This window comes from Thunnus thynnus, chromosome 20 (genome assembly GCF_963924715.1).
Source record: "Thunnus thynnus chromosome 20, fThuThy2.1, whole genome shotgun sequence".
Lineage (NCBI taxonomy): Eukaryota > Metazoa > Chordata > Actinopteri > Scombriformes > Scombridae > Thunnus > Thunnus thynnus.
Genome location: NC_089536.1, coordinates 11641867 through 11662928, shown reverse-complemented (window position 1 = coordinate 11662928; position 21062 = coordinate 11641867). Strand labels below are relative to the sequence as shown.

Below are 21062 nucleotides of genomic sequence, written 5' to 3'. Positions count from 1 at the left end.
GATTTGTTATCAATAAATTATTGTAGTTATTGTTGCTGTGTGTTTAATTTATGAAACCTTGCCAGGTTTATGTAGTAACTGTTTTATAAAAGCAATGAGCCATGCGAGGCCATGGTTTACAGTGATTTTTTTTTACAGCTAGCTGTTCTATCACTCAATCACTGTACTCACACTATCAATTACTGTAAACCACAGCCTCTTGTGGCTTATTGCTTTAGCATACCATTTCCATTCAAAGCGCACGTTTTGTTGTATTTTTTGTGTATGTGCTGGCAATGCTGTGAGACTAGTTACATGCCAAAGTTTTATACAGAAGATGAAGAATAAGAATAAGTATGGAATATAATATAAGTGTGCCTTTGCAGTATAAAGCAGGCCAGGCACACTAACTAATCATTAGGTACTAAATTAACCGATAGCAGTCTGTTCTCAAGTAGATTATCATTATCTACTTTATATAGTCTTTGATTCAGAGCTGTTCAGAAAGTAGATGATTATTACTCATTAGATCACACATGGTATACAATTAAATAACTAAAATAGGATTGCTTCCCTTGTGATTGTGATGTGGTTTTTAAATTGTGATTTAAAATTCACACAAATGCACTAAGAAATCACAGTTCTTATGATAGATTTTCTTCTTTGCCTTGCACCCAATGCTCTGTTTAAGTTAATAAAAGTCTTGTCATGTGTGGCCTTCAGAAGAGAATTCAGAACAGGTCCTATCTTCTTCATTAGCCCTTATCTCAATAAAGCGTCCTTCACAGGCCGTATAAAGACCAGAGACACACTCTGTTACTTTGCTGTCACTGCCAAAGACAGACAATATGCTGCCTGCTGTTGTTAAGCTCTGTTGTGGAATCTCCTACCCACATCTGAGGAGTATGGCAGGTAAACACTCTCCACAATTTGAGGAAGGAGTTCTCTTTTTATTCCTTTATTGTCAGTCACCATGCAAATGTTGGATTCTGGGTAAAACTTCTGAGCTGTTTTTCTTTTCTTTTTTCTCTCAACTGTTCATTCATGCAGGACTTCAACGCACAGTGGTGGCAGTGATAGGCCAGGAGATCACTCACCTGCAGCGATCGGAACAGATCCAACATTACATGAGAAAGCTTGTTGGTTTAAACTATTATGGTAAAAAATCAACAACGTTATTTTGTTGGTTTCATGCAATTTTAAGGTATCATTGTTGAAATAACAAAACAAAATCTTTTACAGAGCCCAAACCAGAAGATGTAAAGTCTGTGCCAGCGAAAGAAGATCAGCTGTTCTATATACAACAAGGCCAAGAAGGAATGAGGAAGGCTCTCAATATATTGGAGGAGAAAGATGGATGGAAGATCGAGATCACACAGGTAACTTCCCATTGATTAAAATGCCATCCTGACTGACTTAAAGTGTCTTTTTCCAAAGTTCATTTGAAATAACTTGAACCGGGTGACCATTGTCTTGCCATTGTGTTATACCTCCGCTTGTTTGTTGTACCATTTTAGAGCAATGGGGATGTGATCAGTAGCAAAGTGATGCCGGGGGCCAGAAAGGTCTTCAGGTTGGAGGCAGTTCTGGAGGCCAGCCCGGACGAACTTTACAACCTCCTGTTCGTCAGACTGGAGGAGATGCCCCAGTGGAACCCGAGCATCCAGCATATCAAAGTGAGCCGCTGACCTTTCAACAACTAACACAAGGCTGCTGTTGATAATTGGATATTTCATCAACTCTGAAACTATAACCTATAAAAATATCACAGGTTATACAAACAGAGAAGATCTTTTTTGACAAGGTTTCCTAACTATATGTTCAGTTAAGACTTCTCTTTAACTCGATGAAGGTCCAGTTGTCTAGCACATTTCTGTTTATAGCCACATTTCACAGACATCATGATATATTTGCAGCAAGTTATCTATTCTTGAACTGCTAGACCTTTCATCAAGTACTCAAAATAATTCAGTTCATGACATGTTTTCAAACCAAATGGGTTATTTGTGTGTCTTTGTTGTAGGTTCTTAAGCATGTTGGACCTGAAACGATTGTCACTCACGAGGTTTCATCAGAGACGGCAGGAAATCTGATTGGCCAAAGAGATTTTCTGAGTGTCAGACACAGTTCCAAACAAAAGTCCTGCATTTATCTTGGAGGAGCAACAATTCAGCTGGAGTCCTTCCCACCTCAGGCAGGCTTTGTGAGGTAGGCAGACATCTGCAGACAAGACACAACTCCGTTTCAACTGGGCATAAATCATCATGTGTTAAAATATATTTCAGAGCTTCATTAAACTTTCTCTCATAATGTACAATGTCTGATTAGAGTAATCTCAGCCACCCAGGAGTTAAAATGTCAGAACAAAATGGAAAAACATCTTCGATTCTACAGAAACAAATCAAACGGCGTGTTTTCCCTCAGCTCCAGCTAATATCAGTGGCCTTAAAGTCTACATTCATATCTCATGCATGTGAGATAAAAATGTTTTATTACTGCAGATGAATGTCAGAGGATTTTGAAGAATGTGAGGACAGGAGCCATAGAATAACAGATGGAAACAAAAGCACATTTTTAAAGCCATTATAATTTAAGCGATACTTTGAGTAAATGTTGCAATTTCTGCAGTTTTGCCTATAAAAATGATCTTCCAATGATGGATATGACATCAAAGCCCAGTAAATTTTGATGTACTGATAAAAACGCAACATTTGAGAACAGTTTGAAGATGTTCTAGTTTGGAAATAAAAATATACATTATGGACTTGCACATGATTCATAATAAACCTCGGTTGAATACTAATGATCTAATGTGTTTGCATGTGAATAGAGCTGAGGATGGACCAACCTGCATCATCATAAAACCTCTTGACAAGAATTCAAGAAGAAGCCACATCACATGGCTTCTTAATATGGATGTAAAGGTAAATTCATGAGTATTGTTTTTTTTTTCCATTTTGTGCATGATAACAGGAAAAGCAGCTGCAGACTCCAGTATGTGCAATACTCATTTATTGCATCAAATGTGTTCACAGATGGGAGCGTGCAGAGTGTTTTTCTATTACTGTACATTGTTTCTTGTCTCCACCACTTTTGCCAGACTTTTATCTGGAGAGCAGTGAATTTCTTGTGTTGGCCCTTTTCTGCTGCGCAAAAAAAATAATTAACTTTAAAAAGAAAACAATACCACGCACAATCGATCTGCAGGTGTCAACCTGGGGCAAGCATCATGGAATTGCAATAATAGCTGTAGAAATGCTTGCAGCCATTTGTATTCCAGGTCAGGATCTACTCTTAAAGATGCTCTCAATACATGTGGCGCATCATGCTCATATTCTCCCAGGATTAACAAAACAGAGCCCAGCAGACACAAATCACTGTGATATGGAATACACAATTATGAGATAAGGGGTACAGAAAGAGAATACACAATCACAATTAAGTATGCTGGCGACAGAGATAAGGAACCAGACCTGAGGGGGCTGGGGTGGTGGAGGAGAGAATAAACAGCACAATCAGTCAACAGCAGCATGACATGAGATAAATGAGGAGCTGATGGATCATAGTAAATAAACTGCAGAGCCAGATGTAGCTGCTGTTGAGTGGATGCATGCAACTAACAGGTGCTGTCTGTCTTTGCGCTTCATTTGGAACAGATTATACCAAACTGCATAGAAATTATGTATAATGTCTATATGTACATATATCATGTCTGATGTACAGTACTACATTTACTGCTACATTTACTTCTACATGAAATTCTTCATTCTTGTCTTGAAAATGGAAGTTTTCACCAAATTGATTTTATTAATGAAATTCAGTTTACTCATGATGAGAAGTACAACTCAGCATGTGGAAACAGTTGTAAATGTAATTAACGGCTCTGGCGGGAGATTTTCAAAGTTTGAAAAAATGAAGTCAAATCAAGGTCCATTTACTAGCTTCTCTCAGAGCTGTCAACTGCATCTCACTATCTTCCTAAGCTGATTCTTAAACTTGAGTTAATATTATGTTGTCAAACTAATATTTTCCTTACTCTCATTATTAATTTCCTTCCATTTTCAACAGTTTTGTTCTCAGATTACTTTTATGTAAATATATGTATTAGGAAAATAGGAAATTAGGAAAAATGCTATTTAATAAATTATATTGAATAAAATAATACTGCATACCAATTTGCCTGCATATGCATATTTTCTATAGGAAACCATATTTGCATATGAACAGTGCATATTTATTGTACAGAGAACTCTCTTTTGTTTACCAAGACTGACAGTCACAAAAATACAATTCAGGGTTCTAACAAAGATAACATTGTTCTCAGGGCTGGCTGCCAAAGTCCATTGTCAATCAGGCTTTGCCCCAAGCACAGCTGGATTTCACCAGACACCTCCGCAGACGCCTCACAGCGAGCGCCACCCTGGGTTGACTAAGTCTGTGTGACACCAACACCGCAGCAGCACCTTGTCATCGCTCGCAGGGGAAGTCTGGGAGATGGTGTCTGGCTGCTCGGAGGAACGCTGCCCTTTCAGCGAGAGCAGAAAGGCTGCCTGGAGGAGACGCTCAGCTCTAACACTCTGCAAAGCAGAACTGGCACAGACCAGTGTCAGCAGCCAAATGTCAGCATGGCAGAAGGAAGCTGGCTCATAATAGGAATTAATGTCACAGTGTGCCACTCAAACCTCATTAGGATTTCCTGATTAGGAATCATCATTTGTCTCTTGATAGAAGGCTAACTGCATGAGTCCCTGCATATGATTGAAACAATATTAAAGTGCTTGAATGTGCCTACTCTGCCTGTTTCATTTTCATCCATCACAAAATACAAATGATGTGAATACCGCATTAATAGCAACACTACATAACAGATGTCTCATCTTGATTTAAGCACAGTTCAATTCAGACTGAACAAATAAGTGAATGCAAGGTCTTGATCTGAGGTCTGTAAAAAAAGAAGAATAATTCAAGGACACTCGATTACAGTAGCTATTACAAATGTTTCATCATGTACTCTTGCAGGTCCACCTCTAGACAAAAGCTGTGAGAAAAGCTAAATACTGTATAAAAAGAGTAAATGGAGGCTAAATTGAGGAAAGTGAAACAACAAGAATCTCAGTTCTTTTAAACGTGTTTTACTTTGTTCTCCTTACCACTTAAAAATTCAATAAATATTAACATTTAAAGCTTTCATTCACGTACGTATATACAAGAACTATACAATAAACATAATGATGTTATGAACTGCAATGCAGGAATGGTGTAACAGTATGACCAACCACAGTCTGTAGACTTACAGCGTTGCCCGTATTTTCCAGTTTGCATCATACCTTCCGTTCTACTCTTGCTTGTTAATTTCTTTTCATAACTTGAAATTTACACTATATACATTATTATCTGAAAAATATATCAGTTACAAAAAATATCATAATGTGTTTTTCTTACATTTTTTTTTTGTTTCTTTGTTGTTAAAGCATAAGTGACTGACTTCCACAAAGGCAGACTGAGGGCATGCTACAGTGGGGTTGGCTTGCAAACAATCATGATTCTTGACCAGTGAGGAGAATCACTAGTATGTTGGATTTGGACAACAACAACAAAAAAAAAAAAGCACCAGGGACAGAGAAGCCATGAAGCTCCCTGCCAGGAGTAATGACTATGGAGTCCTGGGGTGTGCCATTTGAATAATTATTGACTTACTGGTCTTTAGTTCTAATCCATTAATAAACTTATAAATTCTAAAATCACCAATGTAAATTTATTAATTATATTTGCATTTAACTGATGCATTAAACACAGAAAAGTAAAAAAAAGATAAAATGATCACCTAAGGAACAGTTTGAAGCTTATTGGCTGTCTTGCAGAGAGTTATATCCTCATATCTGTGCATTAGCTATGAAGCTAAAGGAGACAACGAACTGTTAGATGAAATGTAACAGGCACATTAGAAAAGGAATAAGAAGAAATGAAATTTTAAATCCAATTATAAATCATAACTCATAATACATAACAGCTTTTTTTTTTTATTATAAAAGTCTATAATTATCCTGTTGGCACACTCTAGACTCCACAGCTGACACATGCACCTCCAAAATCATGGACTTTGACCTCTTCTCACATGTTCACAATACAAGTTCAATAGTAGTTCTAATGCACTTAAAAAAAAACAGGCTTACACAACTGTACACAGATAAAAACATGAATGTAGCAATGCAGTCATCACATTTTGAACACGTCTTGTAGTCGTTTTAGTTTACAGCACCTTCGTTTTGACAACATTTTTTCTTCCGTTTCTTCTTTGAAGCACAGAGGACAGAGCGATGCAGCGTCGCTCTGGAGTTTTGATGAGGTAACCATCACTGGTCTGGTCTAAGTTCACTGGCATGGAAAAAAAAAATCTTTGTAAAAAAGAAAGTAATATCTGCAGCATGACTGCGAGTCTATCAGACGCTGCAATGGATGAGCTGATGTATGAGACCGTCTCACAAAGCAGCACGATCACAACATCGCTCACTGTTCATTTCTGAGCTGACAGGGTTCTGTGACTTGAGTCCCTCTCGGATCCTAAATTGTCCCTTCTTGACCTGGCAGCGACTGGGCCTAAAGTGCTGTTTGGACTGTGCTCTTTAGAGGCATCTCCACTGGAGTCTGCTGTTGGCCGTGGCGGCCCTGGAGGTAGAAGAGGCCCTGGGTCTGAGTCGGCGGTGGGACCCTGGGGCAGAGCAGCACCCGTGGATGCCGAGGCTTCAGCAGCGGCGGTGGTTGGCGCCTGGGCAGTGGAGCGAGGTCGTCTGCTGATGGCTTTAGTGGTTTGTGGTGGGTTCTGGGTCGTAGTGGGTAGAGGAACCTTGGGTGATGCAGAGTGAGAAGAAACAGAGGTCTCAGGTTCAACCGAGGCCTCTGGGGTGTTTGGGAGGTCAGGAGCATGTGTGGCAAGGCTTTCTTTCTTGTTGCAAGACTCACAACAAAGCTTATTATATCCAGGGATGGAACAATAACGGGCAAGAACCTCCATTTGACAGAAAATCGATTTATCCCTCAGGCATGGCTCATCTAGTAATAACAGGAGAGAGAACGTCACTAAGAGCAAAATTGAAAAAAAAAAAAGATTTCTACTGTACACATTCAAGTTCAGATCAAAGTGATAGATCTTTGAGAAAAATGACACTGACTTACTTGAAGAGATTTTGAGGACAGGGTTTTCAGGAACCCTTTGTTGTACAGCTTCATCTGTTATTGTAGAATTTTCCATGGTTTCAATGGTGAGAGAAGACACTGGCTGTCCTGAATACAATAGCAAAGACAGGACAAAATGTTGCTAAAACTTTGGTAAACATCCCTAAATGGGACTTTAAGCAGAAGCCACAAGACCCAAGAAAAGCTCTTGACAACCTCCAAAAGAAAATAAAGCTGTGTTGTTAGAAACCTATAATAAAGCCTGGTGCTATTTACAGAACACAGGGCCCAACCTGGACTTCTTCTTCATGTTTTTGACAAAAACCACACCATTTTCCGCTCTCTGCCCACTCAGGGAAACAGAAAAAATTGATAGCTCCTGGTTCTTTGAAGAGGAAGCAGTATGAGAAAGGCTGTAGGAGAGCATTAGTGCAGAAATGTTTTGACATAGAAGCTGAAAGATGTTCTTTATCCCACAAATAACTTAAGGGCCATGCAGTTAGAACAGCTGGTGTGATCCATCATACAAACCAAAAAATACATTATATAGTCTATCATATATTTATGTTAATAGAATCCCAGGGTGAGGGGAAAATGTTTTTGCCAATTTGGGCCTGTTGTGCCAATTTTGATTTGATTCTTCCACTGTTCTTTAACTCTTAAATATGATAAATTTGCAATTCTAGCTCTTGGCACTGACTAAATACTTCTCATGTTCATGAGGCAATTATTATGTAAGATGACCAAACCACATGTTGAGTTTAATACTTCTGAGCCAGAAGAAAATCATATACTATGAGATGTCCTTATTTGTCCTTGCTTAAATCTGCTGTCAGATGATTATGCATGATGCAGCAGACATAAAACATCCACAGGTTTTTAGAAAGAAGAAAAGAAATATGACTTGTTCATGCAGAGGCAGTTTCCCTCTAACAGAGTATGTAAGACAAGCAGCAAACTAACTGGTAAATTGGTAAATTCTGGTCTCTAATGACACATATTTTGATCTTACCTGGACAAGAACTTAGTTTGCAAATGAGGACTGTTTCCGGCTTCTCGCCCTCACACTCTCCAATGGTGTTGTCGCTTTCCTTGCAAACCACCTGCCTTTGCTGAATCCCTTCGCCACAGGTCACCGAGCACTACCGTACAAACAACACAAATACACGAACATATGTTAAAGGTACATGAAACTTTAATTAAACTGTTATTACAGTTATATTTATTAAGCTTCCAATCTCTATCACTGCAGTTAGGTTTGAGAGTTGTCAGAGCTCTTGACAACCACTGTCATGATCCACCCACATATGACAGTTATATCTTAACAGTTCATTTGTTTTTGATCATGAAGGCAGCCGTGACATGTTCATGACAAGATACATCAGTGTTGACATGATGAGTGGGCAGGTTTGCCCTAAAAGTGGCATTACTACAGTGACAACAGTCCTTTTCTGTAATTCACGTTTATGTCAGTTTTCATTTATGCCAGAATATGAACAACCCTACAAACATATTAAAATCCTTCTGTATTTTAATGGCTTGGCATAAATAAGAATATATAGATATAGATCTTCACTCTGACTTTATGCACCCAAATGTAGTGTTTTCTGCTGAAAGAAGACACAAGTGTCCCTCAAAGCGGAGAAATAAGAAAAGGTAAAATCACACATCGCAGAATTATTTTAATTTCAGGTGTTAATTTTTACTGGAGATAGTAAGGATTTAACACAAAAACAACAAGAATTATAGTGAAAGTTGGCTCTATTCGTAAGTGTGATTCTTTTGTATAAATACAGACCCAGGTCCCCCTCCGGCTCACCTGAGACCACGCCCCTGTCCTCCACTGGGCAGGGCATGTGGTGTGGTTACAGGCTCTCCTCGTCTCCGGACGATCCTCGGTGCAGTGTTTGCTGTGGACGGGCCTGTTGGTGCCGTTGTGGAGCGCCTGCATGCATTGCACCACCCTGGTCTGGTAGCCGAGCTTCCCGCACGTCTTACTACAGGGACTCCACTCTTCCATCACCCACCTGTAAGTACAGCAGGCTCTTTGAAAAGGCTTTCCATGACACATTTCAATTACATTTATTTCTCATAGTACTTATTCCGTCTAAAATGCATACATCATGACAGGATGACAAACAGTATGGAAGCAAAGCCATTATTACCACTTTTAATGCTGCATTAGCTATTGAAATATAAATACATGGATATACGATATGTATAGTAGTTGAAAGTCACTTACAAAGGTTGGCTGCACTCTTGAACGTTGCAGCGTTTGCGGATGGGTTTAGGCTTTTTGCTAGTTTCACAAAAGTTGCGATGCACTAAACGGCTGTCACTTTTCCTCCTGCATCCATATTTTGTGTACTGTATGCCTGAAGGATGGAAATACAGACATATAGCATAAATTACATTAAATAGACAAATCTGGACTCCACCTTAAGTGCAAACTGTGATCTATGTTCCCAGGGTGGCGATTGGCACTTATAAACATATGAATTGGGAGTGTCTTCCTGTATATATGTTCTGGAAAACAGCAGTGTGCATCCTATCTAAGCTGACAAAGAAAATTATTCCTTTGTATCCTAAGTTGTTGTTGTTGATTGATGACTTGGATGTGACTTGAATAGAGCACAGCACACTAACACTACCAGCAGCGGAGAAACTACTTGTTCAAAGATGGATTCTGTCACACAATCTTTCCATTAAAAAAGTGATTACAGGACTTTCAAGATGTCATCATGATGGATCTGTCCACAGCCAGACTACACAGACCAAAGACTTCAACTATTGAACTTTCAGCAGGACATTATTTATCATGTCAACAATGTGGATAATACTCGTTAACCCCCTCTGGATCTTTTTGAATTTTCTGTTTTTGGAAATCTCTTTGTTTTATTACGGGGGGGGGGGGGGGGGGGGGGGGGGGGGGTATGGTTGGACAATTTTTTGTTTATTTGTTTAAAAATATGTTAATTTTCAATAAAAAGTTGTTAAAAAATTCATTCATATCGTTGCTCTTTCTGCAATCCATAGATCTTGACTGCTGGTATGTCATTGCCAATCTCATGTATTTCATCAAGGGCTACAATTTAAGATTATTTTCACTATTGATTAGTCTAGTCTATTATATTTATTTTATTCATCAATTATTTATCTTATAATTCCAGATTCCCACAAATCAACTTAATCAATAAATGACATAAATCATTAATCGATAATCAAAATCGTTGTCAATTAATTTTCTGTCATTCGAAAAAAACTGATGATAATAACTGACTAATAATTTCAAGCATTCAACAACAACAACAGGTGAAAAAAACACCAGACTAGATGCATCTTTTGCTGTCATCTGAACACATTGTTTGCTATTTATTTTACACATACACACTCACTGACCTCCCCCACAGGGTTTAGAGCACTGAGACCAGCTCTTCAATGCCCACTCATAAGTGTCCAGTTCAGCCAGAAGCACATTGTTGTTGGTAATGAGCGGTAACAGGTCCTCATGTATAATATACTTATATGTTAAGCTGATCTTTGCGTCTTCTTCCTGGGGAACGACCTGCAACAGAGGAGACTTCATTAGAAAACTCGGTACTATAAATAATGAAAAAAAGCAATTATCCACTTCCATCCTCACTCACCAGCACTACAATGCCTTCGTGCAGAGGACCAGGTGTTTTTAGCGTCTCCTTCTCACCATCGATGGAATACTCCCACTGTAAACCGTTTTCGATGAAGGTCTTTGACTCAGCTTCTTCACTTTTTGCATTCAATATGAAGTTTCCAGTAACTTGATTCTTCACAGCTGTCAGTGAGGAGAAAAAAAATATATATTATGCATGTTTGGTAAGAAGGAATACATGCCCATCACATTGTTTTTAGTAGCAAAAAACTTTTTCATTCATTAAAAGTCTGAAAAATTGAACAGATATTTGGGATCAACCCTCCCTTGCCAAAGAATTCTGAGAGTTTCCTTTGAGCAGGGAACGTGTCAGTATGTATTTTGAGATGTCTGGCATTGTGGCCAGACAGCAGTAAATCCTCCAAGTTGTGTGTCATCTCTTCTTCCCATGAGCTAATAAAAGCCAGAAAGTAAAACAGAAGAGGGAGAGTTTCCTGACTCACCCTCTACAGTCGCACAGAGAACTATTGTAAGCTGGAAGATACGAGTCTGTCACACCTTCTTATACCTAAAGACATTTTAGAGCTCCAGTCTCATTACTTTTGACACACCACTTTGTAATGCAAATTGAATTTATTGTACAGATAAAGCTGTCATGAGTGCATTGTGTTCCACCTACTTAGCCACATTCAGCTCCAATTGAAAGTCATTAGTGCGGCAATGTTGCTTAAATAAAAAAATATTTTTCATTCACATTATCACAATAGAACCTGTGACTCATCAGCAGTGTTAATTGCACTGACACCCATAATATTCCCCAAGGACAAATAGTACAGACTTCAGGCTCCTCCGGAAAATTCCCACATTGATGTTTGTTAGTTTGTCAAGCAGATAGAATATAAGACAACTCTTTGCCTCGGGCATACTGGATGAAACATTTTCAAACTGAATGAGAAAACACTGGCACGAAGCACAGGCCATAACTGACATCTGCAGACATTTCTCCCCAGAAACCTTACCTGAAACTGATCTGGATGAAAGTGTGTTTTTGAGAACATTTCTGTGCAAAGTCTGTAACATGAAACCCCACAGGAAGCATGCCTGTGGCTACACGTATGTTAATTATGTAAAGCCTTGTATCCTGCGCCTTAATCACATTCCTTTTAATCTCTTAAAGCAATACTCCACAAAAAAATCTACTTTTTCAATATGAAATATGCTCTTTAAACTTGAAATGTGGATCTAAAAGGTTTGCAGTTTTCTCCTTCATACAGGACAGCAGCTGTAGTCAGCTTGGATTCACACCAGCATCTCCATTGCGACAGAGAGTCAACAGGCCTTATGCAAGAACATTTTCATTCTTATCCTAAATCTCTCTTGTTTTCCCCGAACCCTCTTAACTGTATAAACACGTCGTAAGCCGCTCGTTTTAACCTGATGAATGCCATCTTTTCACAGAAAAGATCATTAGCATAATTTCATTCCCAAGTTTAATTTACAAAGTTACCCAAGGGTAAAATGAAGACAAACAATTTCACACCACAGTGCCTGCTGTCAGAAATCAGCAGCTGACAAAAAACATAACAAATTTATCAGAAATGGTGTTAGAAGCAAAACAATTAGAAAATATTGATAGAACAGCTGTTGATGATATATCATCAGAGCGGAGCTGTTACATGACAGAAATATGCTGAAAAATAACAAAGCAGTCCATGACTTACAGTAAATAGTGAGTAGTCAAGAGGGTGTGACAGCCAATGATAGAATATTATACAGATGGTGATGTCACATCGTTGGGTGATAGCCATCACACTGATATGGTGAACAGAATATTAATTTTGTATTAAGTCTCGTACAGTTACTTCATTTTAGTTTTTTAAGTCAAATAAGTGTCTTTTTCCACTCTGAAGAAAGACAGACTTGTGAATTTTGTTCGTATCTAAGATAAAATTCTGAGTACAAAAATTGATGAATGTGACAAGTTTCCTTAAATCATTCATTTGTGCCACTTAAGAATAAGTCTGTTAGTATGTGGTTCTTGCATAAGGCTCAAAGTTACTGAAAACATTTGTTGCAGTTAAATTTTTTCAGTTTTTTTAATCCACAAGTGATATTTCCATTCAGGTCCATTGTATTCAAATGGTGATAAAAAATTATTATCTCAGGATCTGGACAAATAAAAGCAAATCTGTTTATTTTTATGTGTCTGTTTTTGGTGAACTGACTCTTTAATGTGCTGCTTTATTGCATAAAGAAGTTGAACTTGATGAACTTGCATTCTGTGTCTGTAACAGTCAACAGTCAATATCCAACTAGTCTCACAAGGTAAATAACCCCCCAGCTACAGTAATGTGAGAAAACATCAAGGTTTTGTAACATTTGGTAAAATTGGTCTTGTGTTTGCTTCTTCTACACACAAACCAATTCTGCTACTTAGCACCGATAGCATAATGTGCTCCACAGTTGGACAAGAAGGTAAGACACACTTACCAATTATATGAGGGGAGGTCTCGTTCTCTTCGATAACAATGTGGCGAGCTCCTATTGGGATGTCGAACATTTTCAGCATCCCTAACAAGACAAAGAGACACAGCATGATACAGCTGGGAGCCTTAAACAGCAGGCACTTATTCTGGGCTGTAATAACAGCCATTTATTTCTGAATCAAGACATGGAGACAAAAAGTTTAGTCCTTTGTTTGATGATAGTGTGGGATAGAGGCTGTGGTCAGACACAGAAGATTGGGAAGACCTCTGAATTAGTGATTTTGAGCTTAAACGATGACAGTTATCTCATATAATGACTCAGCTGAGGCAAAGTTGCTAATTTCAGCGCTGGCCTGTCCACACAGTTGATCATTACCGTTCTTTTTGGGCGTCTTGGTGAGAGTGAGCTTCACCGTGCGACAGTGGGAGTTGTCCCCCTCGCACACTCCGCATTTGTCCTCTTGCTTGTATGAACCGACCTCCTTGTCGCAGCCCACATGCTGTGAAGTAGGAAGGACAGAGACAGTCAATCAACTCAGGGGAACGCTGACTTCTATACAGACTGAGATTACTCCTCTGGGAAAATGACGCCGTGGGATTATATATTATCTGGTTAGAGCCCCTGCTGCCTGCTTTAAAACGATGCACATTGGAAACACATTCAGACATGGTACAAAGCAGCGGTGCACACAGCTCCAAATCTCAGGAGAGTATCGGGTGCATGTTTGTGGTAAAGATGAAACAAACAAAACAAAACACCGGCGCTCACTGATCCATCTTCTCATGTTTTTTTTGTTGTGGACAGAAATGGACTCATTTCAGCGCGAAGCCTTCATCAGCGCTGATGATAACACACTCAGACATAACAGGAATGTAGCCAAAACACTGAGCGGCTGGCCTGCAACAATAAAAGTCTCAACCTTCCTTATTGCCAATTTGAAGACTGAGACAAAATAATGACTACGTGTGTTTGTGTTAGAACAGAGTGCTGTATTTCCTTTACAATTACAGTATTTACAGTCTAGTTGTCAAACGTCTTCATAATTCTTCCTAAGGGCACTATTTTCAACATCAAAATACACTCTAGCGGAGGTTAAGGTACTCTGGGAAAATGACGTTTCCAAGCTCAGCTCAGTAGAGTGCCCCTGAGGAATATCCAAACTGAGCTCCTTGTCAGATGATAAATATCACCTGACAAGGAGCTCAGTTTGGATATTGCTCAGGGGAACTCCGCTGCATATGGGTGCTGATCTCTGGCATAAAACTTACTAACTAAAAATATTTCACATGGATATCATCTTTATTTTGTTGTGTTTTGAAATCATCTAAAAAGAAGCGGAACTTTAAAAAAAGGTCATATAACTTTTCATTTGTAACTTTTTGTTGTTATCTTAGGGAGTACAACTGCATATGTGAAAAAAAGTTGTATGAAGCCTTTTGTGGTTCCAGAGGAAACGTCACTTGGGGCAGAAGACTACAAGGTCGGAAATGGAAAAAATCTGGAGGTGTAGAGTTAGAAAGAAGTGAGGTTACCAGACCTCTGTTGCTGCTCGTTTCTGCTTAGCTGCAGTTAGCATAACACACCGCAATCTCCGACTGAACTGTCGGCGGGCGAATGGTATTGTGGATAATGGTGGCACCAGGTTTTGACAAGGAGGAATATTTTATTTATTTATTTATTTATTTTTTAATCATTGTAAGTGAGACGATTTTAAATTGGAGTAATGTTCTTTTAAGTTTGTATATGTTTTGGTTTTTTTTTATCTACAAAATGCCAGTCTACCCGGAGATGAAAATTACAATTATGTGTGATACATTCATCACCTGACAGAAAAAGAGAATCTGCAGAGACAGAATATAATGTGATATTTAAAATCAGGAGAATTAATCACATTTTTCCGAAGCTACCACCGTTGAGACCTACCAGACACTCTCCTCGAGCGCACACACTGAAGGGGTCTGTGTAGCTGCAGCGGGTCCCATCATGCATCACCTGGTTCATGAAAACCACCTCCCCTGTTTCCTTCGACTTACAGCTCAGCTCACACTTACGGCCCTCTGAAAACACAAAAACACCCACCCATCCACCAACGCACACACACACACACACATACACACGCGCCTTGGTTCATCCAAGTACCTTCAGAATCTGATTAAGACATCAGCAGGACACAGAGGACAGATAACACCCACCTGAATGTATATACATGTGAGCAGCTGCTCCTGCAAATGTAATCTGTTCACTTGTTGATCTGCAAGAAACTTTTAACTCTTGAAAGAGACTTTGCTTTGCTCTTTACAGACTTACCATCTGGATGCTCATACGGTAGCCAGGTGTGCTTGATGTTGTTGTGGTATTTGTTGCTCCTCTGGACGCACTGCTGAGCACGGAAGTCCTCATAAGGACCTGCACACTCCTCTGTGTTGCACATCTGGTAGTCAAAAGCAGACCCGGGGCAATCTCGACCACCATAGGCAGGCCTGATAAAAAACAAAAACAAAATTTTTTCTATAGAGGCTGTTTTCCAGGTGTAAATCCAGTAGGTTTTGATGGAAATCTATTTAATACAAATACTACTTTTGGACACCATTAAGTATATTACTAAAGCTCCTCTTACTTAGTGTATTTAGTTTCTTTAAGCTGGAACCTCAAGAAAGAAAAAATAAATATTAACAAGTAAAACTGTATTTAATTTGTACTGTATAAGATGCTGAAATTGACATAAAACATGTTGAAAAAGGTTTCATCTACCACAAGTTTGAGCAGCTGATTTTACAGGCTTGTAGTTACTTAAAAACTTACTTCATTTGGCACAATAGTGACACGCTGGGCAGGTTTTAATAACATTATTTAACATTTCTCAGGCCAGATATTTTGTCTTGTTATAACAGGAAAAGCTCAGATGTAATTAATACCATTAACGATGGCTTCATTCCTTTTGAGTGTCCCAGTAAGCCAGCAGGCCCAGTACCAAAGATGTGTCCCAGTTCCAGACTACATACTAATTGTACATGGTATGAAAATATACTAATTGTCTAAAAAGTTGTTTTTTCAGTTTGTATACTGGAAATTAATGAACTTAACTGATTTGTGCAAATGGAAAATATAAAACATGTGGTGATAGATTTACTAAAATTTACTCAAGAGAAAACAAAATGTTTTTCAAAGATGGAACTGTCTCTCCACCATTCACAATGTGTTTTAATTTTTTGCAGCTGTGAGTGGTTCCTCCATTTCCCTGGTAATAATGTCCATCAACAGCACACTGAAAAATTAAGTTTTTGGTTTTCATACAAACTTTTTAATGCTTAATTTTGTGACTGTGTCAGTAACTGTGTCCCATTTCCCCCACACTATATACTAATCTTTACAGTATACTGTTTATTGTCTTCAACATGTTTACCCATTCTATACTACCAGGAAATGTTGAGATACATGTACCATCACATGTCAATCATAAAGCAACTTTAGAAAACCTGCCAGTTAAAACTTCACAAATATAAAGCAGAATGTTTTTCCAAAAATGTGATAGTTATTATTTATTTCCTGAGCTGGTTGTGGGTTTTTAATTTTTTCCAGCTGTGAGCAGCTCCTCCATTTTATTCTGCATACTGACTACTTTCTATACTTTGAGTGCACTTCACTTTATCAGTGTGAAGACACCACATACACAAAACCTGTCCAGACTTTTTATGTAATATACAGTCGGTACACTGTAGCAGTACCTCTAACTGGATCACCTGAGTGAAATTCAGCCTTTGATGCTATTAAATACACCTGTAGTCCTCTTACTAAAGGTACAGTCACATTAGCCTTCTGCTCAACAAAACTGCCCCGCACTCAAGCCCAAAAACAGTATGTGATGTCACAACTCCAATATGGGTAAAGCGATCCTAAACTGAAAAGTCTGGTAGTGTAATGCTCATGATACAGCCCTATAATAATAATAATGTCTTCACCATTTCCAAAAACGGTGCATCAGTGTTTCTATTCTCTATAACTGTGCACATCCAACTGGTTTAATGGTATAACTTTGTGCCTGCAGTACACCATAGATCATTAAATCCAGTAGAAGTCAACTAAATAACTAGAAAAAAATGCCAAATTAAGCAAACATAGAGACATACTGTACAGTAGCTCATACTGTTGAACTCTTTGAGGTCAAGTTTCTGCAAAGCCAGTGCTGGATCAAAAACCAGCTCTGCTAGCCAGCTTTGCATTCACACGTTTACAGTATGTCATCATCTGTTGGATGAACACACAGATCATATAAAATATTTGGCCACTGAACAAGTAGCTGCTTTTGTTTCCATGTGTTTTCTTTTTCACTTTTTTTTCTCTTTTTTTTGCCACTAAGAATCAGTTTCCTCGCTGCCACAGCACTCACGGTGGGTTGTTGCACTGTCTGTTGCGGGAACGAATTCCACCTCCACACGTTCTGGAGCAAGAGCCAAACTTTGACCATGAGCCCCAACTCCCATCATGACCCTGAGGCTGCTGGCTGGATCTCCAGATGCAATGGCCCTTGAAGCACCACTAAAATATGACAAGGAATAAAAGGCAGAAAAGAAGAAAAAAGAAAAAAAAAAGTTCAGACAAATGACAGTAAACTACTTTAAAACCATTTAATCTCTACTTTATCTTTTCTGAGAGCTCCATTTATTGCACAAAACTAATATAATTAAAAGTTGATTTGGATGCGTTTCCTACCTTTCCTGGTGCACACTCTGTTCCATCCACCGGAGGACCTTTTTTGGTCTTACAGAAGTACTGGTTGTCAGGGTGACTGCACCACAGTTGCTTGCAGGGGTCGTAGGTTCGAAACTAAATGAGGAACAACAAATTTAAGCTTCAGTTATTCTTTTGGAGATGTAGATGAGTATACAAACTAATCAATTCAGTTTTTTCATGCTGTAGGAAAACATACAGGGTGAAAATCCACCCTTGCTGCACATCACAGGTCCATTTCTCCCAGCTAACTTTAAGATGTTTTCATTTTTTAAACTCCCATGGGAGCCAGAGTCTTGACTTTCTACAGGAGCATGTGCTTTAGTATCTCTCAAAAGAACCTTGATGCAGTATTTCCAAGGAATCTGATGTGTTGAGACCATAATTTTTAATGATTTGTCTTTAATGTGTTATTATATGTATCTACTGTATATCTATTATATTGTTATCCCTTGTAACTGGGAACATCGGGAGTTTCGTCAGTCATGTAATAAATATGTTTCTATGTAAAAGAACCTCAGGATTTCTGCTGACTCAAAGGGTATAAATAAATAACTCAAATCAATATTCTGGGAATTACACAGGTGTGAAGAACTTACAGCAGTGCACATTTTATAACCAACACCAAAATCAAAGCGGCACTGCTCGTCCATGGAATAATTTATTCCAGGTAGCTCGGGAAGTTTGGGCCACTTGTGTTCAAAGGGATCATCCAACAGGCAGTCATATGAGCTGAGAAGATGAGAATAAATAGAGTCATTAATGCGAAGATGAGATCTTTGGAAAACAGAAAAGGCCAGATAAGAGAAAGTTCTAAGAAAATCAATAGCATATTGAGTCGCTTCGCACATAAGCTGTGCAACAATGCACCCATATGGGGTGAAGAGAAAATGAGAAATAATGGAGTGAGAGACACTGAACGCACTGGATATATCGATTGAGCTCCTGCTTGCTGCAACGTGACCAGTGATAGCGATGGAAAGCTGCTTGGACAAGGGGTGCCATGATGCTGCCCATACTGGTCTCATCAGCGCAGCGATTCCCCTGGCCGTCATGCTCCATTCCTAACCTGATAGAAAACAACAAAACAGTTTATTGAGCAGCAGGTGCATGCTTTGATGATGACCAGCAAAGTCACAGGAAACAACAAATCTTACTTCTTCCATGTTGTTAAGTTAAAAAGTTTTATGCTGTAGGAGAAGGTGAGGCTTGATACAGACCAAAATGTGTCCATGCAATATACAATATATAACAAAACTGAGGGCACGCTTGTGCAATATCACTAAAATGTTAAATGATTCAAAATTGTATCATCAATACAACAATAACTGTAGTATTTTTAGGGTGAAGTGTAGGGTATTTGATTTTATTTATAATTAAAAACAAACAGTTTAGATAGACTATATTGAAAATACAGGCCTCAAAGTTCAACCTCAGTGCAACAAAAGTGATTACACCTGTGACTTCCAATAAAGACTAATTGCCTGAACAAGAAGCCAATTGTGAGACTTCATAAAGATGGGAGGGGGTACAAGATCATCAATAGGCTACTGAACAGACACCAAAATACAGCTGCATCAATGGTTAGGGGGACCTATACTACCAATAACAGGAGTTGCAGTGGCCGTCCTTGAAAAATGATGACATGCACAATTCGCTATTTATGCAACCTTGCATTGAAAAATAGACAGGCAAGTGCTTCTGACTCGGCACAAGGATTATCTGTAGAAATTGGTGTGTCAGTGACTGCTCAGACAGTATGAAGGACATTGTATGAAGTTAACCTCTATGAACGACATCAAAGAAGAAAACCATTGCTTACAAAATGGCAAAAAATGCGAGATTAATCCTTGCCAGAGACCATGAAAAGAAGCCTGAAGCCTGGTGGCACATTGTTTGAAACCAAAATAAATTTGTTTGGATCAGATGGGTCCAGCATGTTTGGCGTGGACCTGGCCAGGACTACCACAGTGACTGCATTGTGAAACATGGATGTAGGAGTGTGCTGATATGGGGCTGCATGAGTGCAAAAGGTATAGAGGAGATGACATTTAAAGATGGCACTAAGAATGTACGTTTGTATACCCAAATACTGAATGAAAAGATGACTCCCACTCTCAAGAAGGTTGGCAGGAGAGAGATTTTCAAACATTACAATGATCCCAAACACACTGGAAAAATCACATTAGAGTTTTTAAAGAAGAAAAAGGTTTTAGTGATGTTGAACAGTGGTGTACTCAGTTTTGTTATATACTGTATATAACAGAATCTAAAGTTGACATTGGTTGGTCAAATTCTTAACCTTGACTTATACTTTGATAAGATCTTTCCTCATCTAAATTCATAACTTTTATTTCTTTTTTTATTGGAAGCAGTAGCAAATATATGCATTAGCACACACCCAAATGAAATATCAAAAGTAGTAGTACTTTTTACGTTTGGGTATCAAACCTCAATACATTAGAGTGTAGCAATGTGTAGCATTGATTATCCTAAAACTAAAACTGGCAAAAGTTGGTACTGGATGCTTGGTCATATTCTTAGTCTTGTTTACTCATTCATGGATCAAATATTTCTGATCTAAATCAGAACATTAGGACACTTAAGTTTAGACTATATTAGGTTAAGTTCTGGCACAGCTGCTTACGTTAAGACAATATTAAATACTGATGTAATGAGGCGTTGAAGAAAAAGCCCATGGTGAAACGTGGCCAAGTATCTAATAGCTGAAAATTCCCCATCTCACTGTTAGATCACATTTTGGGCACACCAAAGCACTCTAAGTGCATGCACCCTTTGCTTCACTACTGGTGTATTGTGCATGGGTGCAATGATCATCTTCTGGGTCCACAGAATTCACACAAGAAACATTCATTTTTCAATTAAAATCTCACATGCAGGTGATTAATTAACAAAGATTAGAGAAAAACAAATGTATAATGTTGGGGCAAATCATTTTGGGATAATGAACATTGATTCAGGGATGACCTATTAATGACTCTCCCCAATATGATAGTGAATAAGTTGCTTTTAATAATAAAATGTATTGGTATTGGTCATTCTGGCC

The 21062-nt window shown here is 38.6% G+C and overlaps 2 protein-coding genes across 3 annotated transcripts in view; one reads left to right on the top strand and one right to left on the bottom strand.

The window, feature by feature from the left end:
- Positions 1–798: 798 nt before the first annotated feature.
- star2 (steroidogenic acute regulatory protein 2) lies at positions 799–4768 on the top strand. Its single transcript, XM_067575598.1, has 7 exons — positions 799–891; positions 1030–1137; positions 1222–1358; positions 1497–1655; positions 2003–2187; positions 2810–2903; positions 4304–4768. Exons 1-7 carry the CDS (start codon positions 828–830, stop codon positions 4406–4408), a joined length of 852 nt encoding a protein of 283 aa, XP_067431699.1. The 5' UTR covers positions 799–827; the 3' UTR covers positions 4409–4768.
- Positions 4769–5089: 321 nt separating this feature from the next.
- LOC137171584 (A disintegrin and metalloproteinase with thrombospondin motifs 14) overlaps positions 5090–21062 on the bottom strand; it is a 57420-nt gene continuing 41447 nt past the window's right edge. For both annotated transcript variants that reach the window (XM_067575596.1, XM_067575597.1), the window contains exons 8-22: positions 18921–19064; positions 18595–18727; positions 17978–18091; positions 17655–17803; positions 15575–15747; positions 15191–15324; positions 13643–13766; positions 13271–13351; positions 10800–10963; positions 10552–10717; positions 9395–9527; positions 8972–9179; positions 8165–8294; positions 7153–7260; positions 5090–7029 (exon numbers count right to left, since the gene is read on the bottom strand). In XM_067575596.1, coding sequence (XP_067431697.1) covers positions 6494–7029; positions 7153–7260; positions 8165–8294; positions 8972–9179; positions 9395–9527; positions 10552–10717; positions 10800–10963; positions 13271–13351; positions 13643–13766; positions 15191–15324; positions 15575–15747; positions 17655–17803; positions 17978–18091; positions 18595–18727; positions 18921–19064 — 2497 coding nt within the window. In that variant the 3' untranslated portion in view covers positions 5090–6493. The remainder of the gene's footprint in view (positions 7030–7152; positions 7261–8164; positions 8295–8971; positions 9180–9394; positions 9528–10551; positions 10718–10799; positions 10964–13270; positions 13352–13642; positions 13767–15190; positions 15325–15574; positions 15748–17654; positions 17804–17977; positions 18092–18594; positions 18728–18920; positions 19065–21062) is intronic.

What these genes read in the sequence shown, in the direction of transcription:
- star2 (XM_067575598.1), top strand. Translation starts at nt 828, where the DNA reads ATGCTGCCTGCTGTTGTTAAGCTCTGTTGTGGAATCTCCTACCCACAT. An exon ending in GGAAGATCGAGATCACACAG is followed by an intron (nt 1,359 to 1,496) that starts GTAACTTCCCAT and finishes GTACCATTTTAG; the next exon opens with AGCAATGGGGATGTGATCAG. An exon ending in CGAGCATCCAGCATATCAAA is followed by an intron (nt 1,656 to 2,002) that starts GTGAGCCGCTGA and finishes TCTTTGTTGTAG; the next exon opens with GTTCTTAAGCATGTTGGACC.